The 10,141-nt window shown below is 35.0% G+C and overlaps 1 protein-coding gene across 2 annotated transcripts; it reads left to right on the top strand.

The window, feature by feature from the left end:
• LOC109822539 lies at window positions 355–2,744 on the top strand. 2 transcript variants are annotated; one of them, XM_020388768.1, is made up of 5 exons: window positions 355–749; window positions 924–1,116; window positions 1,276–1,390; window positions 1,496–1,551; window positions 2,528–2,744. In XM_020388768.1, the coding sequence occupies exons 1-4, from the start codon at window positions 639–641 to the stop codon at window positions 1,515–1,517; spliced, it is 441 nt and encodes a 146-aa protein (XP_020244357.1). In that variant the 5' UTR covers window positions 355–638; the 3' UTR covers window positions 1,518–1,551; window positions 2,528–2,744. The 2 variants fall into 2 exon arrangements, with proteins under 2 accessions (XP_020244357.1, XP_020244350.1); XM_020388761.1 differs by having other exon boundaries at window positions 371–749; window positions 892–1,116; window positions 1,272–1,390.

The raw sequence follows: 10,141 nt of genomic DNA, 5'->3' as shown, positions 1-10,141 counted from the left end.
CCGTCTAGCGTGACTGCAACAAGCACAACCTAGACGGAAATTTCCGTCTAGGTTGAAGCAACCTAGACGGAATTCCATCTAGATTGACTGTTCCGTCTCGTTTGTCAAACTAGACGGAATTTTCCGTCTAGTTTGATCCAAACTAGACGGAACAATCTAGACGGAAATTTTCCGTCTAGTTTCACTAGTAGAAAATCAGTCAAACTAGACGGAACAACCTAGATGGAATATAATTCCGTCTAGTTTGAGGTAAACTAGACGGAATTATTTCCGTCTAGACTGTTCCGTCTAGATTGCCTCATCCTAGACGGAAAATTCCGTCTAGGTTGGCATTCTGGACGGAATGCCTCCGATAATTTGGTTTTGAGACCCAGCGCCACAATTACCCCCCTATCTTTTCATTTCCCGCTATGTAAAAACCCTAAAAACTATTCAGATCCCCAATTCTTCATCCTCCTCCGCTCAAACTTCCGGCACATCTCCACGCCGACCTCGACGGTGTCGAGATCCCCCCTCCTCCGCATCTCCTTGACAGCCCCCTCCTCCTCCATGGTTGGCCTCAGATTTGTTCTGCTCCATGATTGGATTCGGTTCCCTCTTCGTCAAATCGACAGACTCTCTCTCTCTAGACGAAGGCAATGACGATGTTTTTTGAACTGAACACCGGCGCTAAGGACCCGGTGGTTGGTCTGGGGACGTGGCAAGCAGATGCCGGAGGCATCCGAGGTGTTGTGATTGTCGTCGTCAAGGTTCGATCTTTAGAATTTTTAAGGGGGTTTTCTCAATTTTTTGGCCCACAATTTTGATCTTTGGGATCTTGATGTTCGAGCGATGGTTGTCTCGATTATGTATATGATGATTTTTTTATTGCTCTGTATTTTTCTCTGTTAGTTTCACATCATGACATTGTACATAAGTATCAGAAAGTTGCCACCATCGTCAATCCACGAGCTCCTCCCAGACTCCGTCAAATCCTTCTCCGTCTCCTCCAACGGCCACTTCACTGTCAACCTCCAATCCCCCTGCTACATCCACTTCGATTACCTTGTCCACTATGCCGACGCCATCACCGGCGTCATCAAGTACGGATCGACCGACGAGCTGAAGGGGATCAAGGTCAGAAAGTTCCTTGTTTGGTTCGAATTTTTTTTGGTTGTTTATCAAGGAGCTATCACTTTCTATTTCTAACTCAGTGAGAATTTCCGCTCGATTTTTTTTGGTTAATTTTGTCGGCTTGATGAATTTTTTAAAGTTATTGTGTATTTTTGAAGGCAGAGGAGGAATTCGAGCTGGTTGCGGGCCATCGATTCTCCGACGAAGGCAGAGGAGGGATTCACGCCGTTCTCCCTTTCGATCTGGGTTTTTGTTTATTTACGTTTTTGAGAAATAGGTACTTAGTTTCTTAATGAGTTTTTTTTTCTGGAATTGGGATATATTGATATTATTTGGCACTCATTTTGTTGGGATTTTGAGTAATTGTTGATGGGTGTTGCAGGGGATTGGGGTTCGGTTGGTAATGGGCGAGCTCTGCGCTGAAACTTGGTTTTTGTTGTAAGTATTTGTTAGTTAGATGTATGTTGTTTCTATGGATAAGTGGAATCAAATTGGTCAGCTGTTCATATTGTATTCTCATTTGTGTGTTGTCAGAATACAATCTGGGGCCTTTTTTGTGACAACTCGTGTTATTATATAATCTTTCTCATGTTTAAGAGTTTTAGTGTACGATTCACTGACTATATACATCTTTAGATAGTAATTAACCAGTTACATTAAATTTCTTGATGGCTTCTTCATTTGATCATAGAGCTTCTTCTTTGTTTTCAACTTTGTTTCTTGAAATTGGGTCCATTGTTGAAATCTGCAATCTTTACTCGTAATTGGAATTGTTTGATTTACTGTGTGAGGACTTGACGGGGATACAAATGTATAGTTGCCTTTTGCAATCTTTTCCATAGACCTGAACCTTGTGTGGGCTTTAAGGGAGAATCAGGGGTTTTCTACCAGAGATGGAGTCATTGGAATGTTCTATTGCTTTGCTTATTTTGAAAGTTTACAGGTTGCTATTGGCTCTTGCATTCCTATCATTTTATTATGCATTATTGAAGATTTTTTGCACCATATGATTGTGATGATTTGATTATTATAAGCATTAGCATGCACAGTCATGATTTAAAGATGATATGGAAGATAAGTTTGATTTTTAGCACCAGATAAATCGGTTGAAGTTGAGAGCTTTTTATTTACCTGTTATTTGGATAGTGAGGAACAGCTGAAATAACTTTTTTGAGTTTATTTTACCTAATTTGTACTTTGTTTGAAAGCAGCTGAAACATTTTTGAGTTTATGTTTCTTTACTTACTGTTAGTCCAGTAACCATAGCAAAGTTGTTGTACATGGATTGCTCTTAATGTTGTTGTTAGTCCAGTAACCAATATTTTGATTTCCCTATTAGTTCTTTTGCAAAGTTAATGCTTTCTAAGTGTATTTCAGGCATGGACTAATTGATGTTGAATTTTGTATAATGTAGGATCAAGGAGGAGGAAACATGATGCTTCAACAACTTGGAGGAGTAAATGCAATTGGATTCTATAAATTATTCAAAGTTCATTAAGTTATGTAAACAATTGTATTCTTTATAATCTATGTAAAAATTTTATGTATCTTTCTAGTTTTTTGGTGAATGTATTATTTAAATATAATTATATTTGATATTAAAATATAATTAGATTGATTGTGTTGGATATGAATATGATTTGGTGTTGTGCAATATTGTGTATATGTGATATCATATAGCATGCNATCGTGCTTCCGTCTAGGTCTTCACCTAACGGAAATCCGTCTTAGTTGCTCCACCTTCCAACCTAGACGGAAATATACTAGACGGAACAAACTAGACGGATTTCCGTCTAGGTGAACCAACCTAGACGGAAACACGAGCAATCTAGACGGAAATTTCCGTCTAGATTGCTCGTTTTTCTACTAGTGTTTGCTCCAAACTAGACAGAAATTTTTTCCGTCTAGATTGTTCCGTCTAGATTGGTCGTTTTTCTACTAGTGTTATGATGTAACGGAATTTGCCTTTGGAATCATTAGGGAGATAGACTGAATGGTTGACCTCGTATTATGTCATCCACTAGAGTCAAGGCACCTCTAGTTCCTCTCCGTGTGCTGCACTCGATAATTTCCTATATTTGGGAGGACGGGTTTTGATCTTATTTGGTGTGTTTTTTCCTCAAGTTAGATTATTTGTTGATTTGTTGAAGTTTAGGCTGAAAACGAATTGGGGTGGGCTTGGAATCCTAATGATATCTCAAGTTTTGAGATGATTTGTATTAAATGCTTTTTATTCTAAGCTTCATATTTGTCTATGCTCATGAGATTTATTCCTTCATTGGCGGCCCTAGATTCTTTAAAATGATTGGTTGATAAGAAATGAATCTTGTGTTTTCAACTCTGATGAGACACTCGCAGTTTGTTGGGCTTTAAATTTGAGTTGATGAATTTGTTTGAGCTGTAAATTTTCTCCTATACCTGATAGATTTGGCATAATGAGTGGATTTATTTAATTATGCCTAATTAATTATGTTAATTCTCAAACTGTGCTGGGATGGGGGTTCCAATAATCATGAATTCTTTTTATTCTTGTAATTTTGTAGTGCTCTCTGTTTGGCAATAGTTTGCTGGTAATTTTCTATTATCATATCTTTCAGTTAGCTTTATTTTGGTAGCAGCATCTAGGTCTTTGGACTAATCATATAAATTTATTTTTGTACATCTAATGTTTTAATCATATTAATTCATTACATTAGCATAGGATCACAAGATTTTTTCAAGGAGATGTTGTACATTGTTTTTCTCTGTGCTTCTTTTGTGTTTGGATTTAACTTTTCATGTCAAATTCTGTTCTTTTAGTTTCTGGTTATTATGAACTGTGTTGCCTACTTGTTCTTGGATTTCATACTTTGCCTGTTGTTTGAATGTGTACTACTTTGCCTGTTGTTTGAATGTATATGTTAACTTTTAGACAAACATGTTGACTTTAACATGAATATGTTAACTTTCACTTGAAAACATTAACTCTCAACTGAATATGTTAACCTTCTACTGTATATGTTAATTTTTAGCCGAACATGTTAACGTCAACGTGAACATGTTAACTTTAACTTGAACACGTTAACTCTCAGCTGAACATGTTAACTTTTTGCTATATATGTTAACTTTCATTCTAACATGTTGACTTTAACATGAACATGTTAACTTTCATTTGAAGACGATAAGTCTCAGCTGAACATGTTAACTTTTAGATGTAAGAAAATAATAATATGCTGCTATGAAAATGCTATTATGTACTGAAGCAATATCAGCTATAAGAATGTAAGAAGTTTTGTGTAATGTACTTGTTTAGCTAGGTTATATTGTTTGTATTTCCTATAAAATATCTTGGTGCTACAACTACTTTTAGCTGGATAACTTTCAGCTGAACATGTTAGCTTTCATTTGACTATGTTAACTTTGAGATGAACTTGTTGGCTTTCAACTGTACACGTTGACTTTCAAATTCTTTAGACTTTAAAGTAAAGATGTTAACTTTCAGTTAAATGTATATTCCCGACTCACGAAGTGAAGCTCAATCTCTAAATTTAAGGTAAAAATCTTGACTTTAACTTGATCAAGTTAACTTTCACACGAGCATGTCAACTCTCATCTTTATATGTTAACTTTCTGGTGTATATACTAACGTTTAATTGAATATGTTAACTATCAACTGTATGTGTTAAGTTTCATCTGCATATGTTAACTTTCTTACGAACATGTTATATTTCATCTCTTCACGCTAAAGATTGATACTTTTACATAATCCGTCGTCAAGATTGAAGCCCGATCAGATCTCTGCACACTTTAAGAATGTGAGAATTTTATTATGGTGAGCGTTAACATGTTCAGTTAAAATTTAACATGTTATGAAGAAAGATAACTTATTATGGTGAAAGTTAACATATTATGGTGAAAGTTAACATGTAACAGTGAAAGTTAACATATTATGATGAACGTTAACATGTTCTGATGGAAAGTTAATATGTTATGAGGAGAGTTAACATATAATGATGAAAGTTTACATGTAATAGTTAAAGTTAACATAGAAAATAGGTCATTTTATTACTTATCATGGGATTTGATAGTATCATAATAACCTGAAGGATATGTACAGATTATGTACAAGTGTCTGAGATTTAATAGTGTATCGTAACTTAAAGATTATGTACATAATCTGTATATATTATGTACATAATAACCTCAAGATTATGTACATGTTATGTACCATAATATTCAGTTTTGATACACATAATTTATATATAATATTTAGTTTATTATGCACATCAAGTTCTATTTGAATGAACTTGTACATATTCACATGACAGTCATAATATAGTTAACATGCAATTGCAATAAATTATACCAAAATTGATCACTAAATACACACAATACATTTCATTAAATTTTTATCCAAGTACAACCAAACCACAAGAACACATAGTATAATTAATTGAATAATGAAACATAACACATTACAAGCAATTCTAGAGAAACTACACAAGAATAAAAAGTACACATAGTATAATCAACTAAATAATGAAACATGGAAAAAATTCGACTCGAAGCCCCCTCCCCCTCCTCCTCGATGCCCCCTCACCTTCATAAATAAATAGCAGCAAATGCCCTTAAATGTACCAGCCACATGCAACTACATGATAAACATCAAGTTCTTCTGTTGCCATCCTTCTATTAGAAGTTCAGCTGCTAGCCTGGCACGGATGACATCAAACTCAGCATCGGGAGTTGTTACTTGATTCCTATCAACCACATGGATTATAGCCAAGGGTAATATTAGTATTTATACACAAACATTAACATGAGTGGATAAAAGATCACAAATAATATGCAACCAAACATGAATGAGAGTTACTAGACTTACTGATGAAATTTCTGATTGTAAAAATTTGAGACCCATCTGTTCTCATCTAGTGTGAGCTTTGCCGCTACATGATGAACTATTCTAAAGTTGTGAATGAAGGTTCCTTCACTATCAACAAAGCGTACAAGATGAGTGATTTATACAAAAGAAGTTCAACTTATTAGAACTAAAATGATACATTGAGATAACCATATAGTTTGTCCTTATACAACAACATACAAGATGAGTGATTTTATAAGAAAAACTCTACAATATTGAACTATATGAGCATTGCAGTGCACCTATTTCTTTTAAGAAAATGGTATAGCAACAACAACAATAATAAAACACAATCATATAATTACATGACATGTCCAAGCATATATTTATCATTATCATCGCTATAACTAACAGACATCCTCCAAATTTCATCCAACAAAGGTACACGCGATAAAACAAACAACTTAAATGACATCTCCAATTTAAAACTTAAAAATTGCAATGATATTCAAATAATTTAGATCATACCTTGAGGAGGAGGAGACCTATTATTAGGATCCGATCCCTGATGAAAATCCCAACTTGGCGTCATAGACATCTGTAGCGACAAACTCATCGGCGACTTCGGTGAGTTATAAGCCCTCATCACATCCTAAAACACTTGAAACACGATCTCGAGCCTCCTCTTCTCCTGATCCACCATCACCCTCTGCTCCTTCAACATTGTATACTCGTCCAGTATATCCCCTAACCCTAACAACCCTTTCAGCACCTTAAAAAATCCCTAAAATTAGTGAAAAAAATAGATTTTTTATCCTAGAAATTTGGGGCGAAAGAGCGGCAAGATCATCTCTTTGCCCTTGGTCTTTAAGAATAGGTCAGATGCCTCAGATCGAATAGCGGCGAGGGTGTTTTCGTAATTTTTGTCGGCGAGGAAGCGGTCGACGATGAAGGCGATCTCGATCGGGGTCACTTTTTTCTTTCCTGTGGCACTGGGTTTCTTTGATTTTGTGGTCTTCACCATTGGAAATTAAGATTTCGGATCGAGGGGAGTGGGAGATTGAAGGAAAAGGGGAGGTTCTTAGTGAGAGGGGGAAAGTTAAAAAAAATGCTGAGAGATTTTCCCACGTTTTTAGAGAAAAGTTCAAGCTTTGAGCGTGAGAAGAGGGAAGAGAGACGGGGGCAATTTTGGGTTTTAAAAAAATATTTGTGTCTATGTTGTCTTGGAAATGTAAATAGGGGCTGAAAATAATTACTTCATGTATTAGGGGCTTTGACACACAAAAAATAATAAAGGGGTTTAGGTCACATCCACTTTATTTTTTGGGGCCTTGACACATTTTTCCCTTTAGACTCTTGTGACTCTATTCTTAATGATACATGTATATGTGTTCACTTGGTCTATTGTTGTATGTGAGTTATGTTTAGCATACTTTACATCTATGCTTGCTCACATATGTTTGCATTGATCATTATTGTATACATTCATTAAAACATTTTGATAGGGGGAGTCATCCCTATATTTTTTTTGTTGTTTATATTCACCCGTGCTTATTGACAGGGGAAGCTTTCGCTCTCTTATTCTTTTGTTTTCCCTATTTTTAATGTTGCCAAAGAGGGAGAAAATGTGAGTATTTATATGTTTGTATGTTTGTGAACTTTTATTGATTTTATTATGTAATATTGGTAAATTATTTGTCATCATCAAAAAGGGGGAGATTGTTGGCCTTCTTGTTTTGATGATGATTTAACAAACAATTTACGACTAATATTAGTTTTAGTATTTTGTTTTGTGTTGTTAAGTATACACAAGAAAACAAACTACATGGATATTGAAGCCTATGCAAATCAAGCCAACCAATCAAGTTCAAGCTTCATGCAATTCACTCTTGGTATACTTAGTATAGGTTTATATGTATTGTGTGCTAATTCTTCAAGCTCAAATTTTACACACACATTTATTTGTAAAATTCCTCAAATCATAGGTGTTTTTATGCAAAATATATTTTAATATGCTTTGGAATATACAAACATTATTAACATATTTTATTAAGTCCATAAAAACATTACACAAGATTTCAAAACTTGATTTGAGCTAAATGTCAAAATCAACATGTTTATAAACACATGTATTTTAGTGTTTTTGAATATTTTTGAGATTTCACAAATAGTAAGAGGAAATTGAAAAATTTCTTTTCCAACATGTTTATATTCATGCTTATAAACGTTTTCCAAAGTTTTACATTTTTTAGAATTTATTTGTTATTTTTAAAAGAGGTTTGAAATTCATGTTTACTATTTATTACAGGCCGAAAAAACCTGTTATCAGTCGACTGATAAAACTGCCTGCAATCTTTAAAAGTTTTTATTTTCTTATTCGGTCAACTGACCAGTCGATTGATGAGGTCATCAGTTGACTGGCGAGATTGATCAGTCGACTGATAAGCTGTTAGCTGCCTGTAACGGTCAGCTCGTCAGTCGACTGATTCAGCTCATCAGTCGACCGACGCCTGTAATGGCTAGTTTTTCTAGCCTTTTGTATTTTTGTTGGGTTTTCTTGGTTTTTGGGATTTTGTTTTCATCCTATATATACCCCTTATTGTTTTACTTCTGAGAATGATCTAAGAGGGTTTTTAACAGGAGTTTAAAAGAATTTAAAGTTTGTTTAAGTTTTCTAAGTTTGAGTTTACAAAAAGGAGGCTTGTATTTTCAATTGAGTAATTCATCCTCAATCTTTTTCATCCTCTATTGTGTTTATAGAGAAGTTTTTCTAACTCTTTTCTCTAGCAAATTGTTGTAAGCGTCAAAAATTGCCTATGGTTTTCCTAACGTAGCTCGAGACGACGAGCCGTCAAGCCACGAACCGTCAGATGACACAACAACGAACCATCGAAACAACAAAATGGCAAATCGTTGATGACATGACAATAAGCCTGCACGCTCATCAGCCAGCTCCAAGTAGCCTGCACGCCCATCAGTCGCCTCTAAGCCAACGAAACGCATAAAGCGAATTAGTGAAGCGGACAAGTCAACGAAATGATGAAATGCGCGTAACGACGAAACAAGTCTAACCAGAATGAATCGAAAAAGCCCCTGGCGGTCGAGTCGCGTCAAAACAACTTGGCCAAATCTAGTGGCAGATGGTGGCTCGCTCCCAGAAACTCCCGAAAATGCGTTTTGTGATAGTTTTTCGGGATTCTTTCATTCCATAACCTCCCCAACTACTTTGAAGCTATCCCTAAACATGGTTAAATGGTTATTAACTGTAGATGAGATGAAATCATTAATTCCTATCCTAAAAAGCTACAACCGAAGCCTATAAATATAATCCTAAGGCTTTCATTTAAAGAGATCTGAAATCAGAGGGTGAGGTACTGTCAAACTAAAGAGTGGAGCACGAATTTTAGAGGAGGGCTAGCAGATCTTGGTGAATTTTAGCATAACGAGGAAGTTATTCGAAGGATTTGAGGTCCGTTCCCCCTTTCCTCTGGATCAAATTTTGTTGTGATCTCAAGAAGAGTCGTAATCTCGCTTGGTCGAGATTATCACTTCTATGATTACTTCATTTGTGAAGTAAGAGCATTAATTCACTTTTTCTGTCAACCGGATCTGATCCGCGGTGGTCCACGGACTAACACATCCCGGCACATGTATAGATCCCATGCAAATAGAGACAAATAAATAGGATTTGTGTGTTGTTTTAAAGAAGTTGTAATATTTATGTTTTCATTGTGTAAAAAGATCTTATAAATGTTAACCCTATAGTTTTGATGATGATTTGTCAAACAATTTATCGCTAATATATTCTCTAGTTTTGTTTTTATGTTTCTCTTTACAGGTATTTCAACATACGACAATCAAGCGTTAAAGATACAAGTTCATATGTGTGGAGTTACCTAGGTATAAGAGTAGTTTACTTACATATATTGTATGTTTATATTTAAGCTCAATATATGTACACTTAACACGATATAAATGATTTTTTCATCAAACGTTGTTACAATATCTTTTATTTCATGTTTACAGCTTAGTCATACTTTATTATATACATATAATATATGCATGATATATATATATATATATATAAGTCATATCAAAATTTTCATATTCGTAAAATACAGGTTTTACGAACACTTTTCAAAAAACAGCGTGTTTTTGCAAAAAAAAATTATTTTTCCAAAAATTCCT

This window comes from Asparagus officinalis, chromosome 1, assembly GCF_001876935.1.
Source record: "Asparagus officinalis chromosome 1, Aspof.V1, whole genome shotgun sequence".
NCBI lineage: Eukaryota > Viridiplantae > Streptophyta > Magnoliopsida > Asparagales > Asparagaceae > Asparagus > Asparagus officinalis.
The sequence above is the reverse complement of the archived record's forward strand: the minus strand, read 5'-3'. Positions and strand labels throughout refer to the sequence as shown.

Bases quoted from the DNA above. Each gene is read 5' to 3' on its own strand.
- LOC109822539 (XM_020388761.1), top strand. From the start codon at position 639: ATGACGATGTTTTTTGAACTGAACACCGGCGCTAAGGACCCGGTGGTT. The intron at 750-891 runs GTTCGATCTTTA...TTTCTCTGTTAG, and splicing joins TTGTGATTGTCGTCGTCAAG to TTTCACATCATGACATTGTA. The intron at 1,117-1,271 runs GTCAGAAAGTTC...GTATTTTTGAAG, and splicing joins ACGAGCTGAAGGGGATCAAG to GCAGAGGAGGAATTCGAGCT.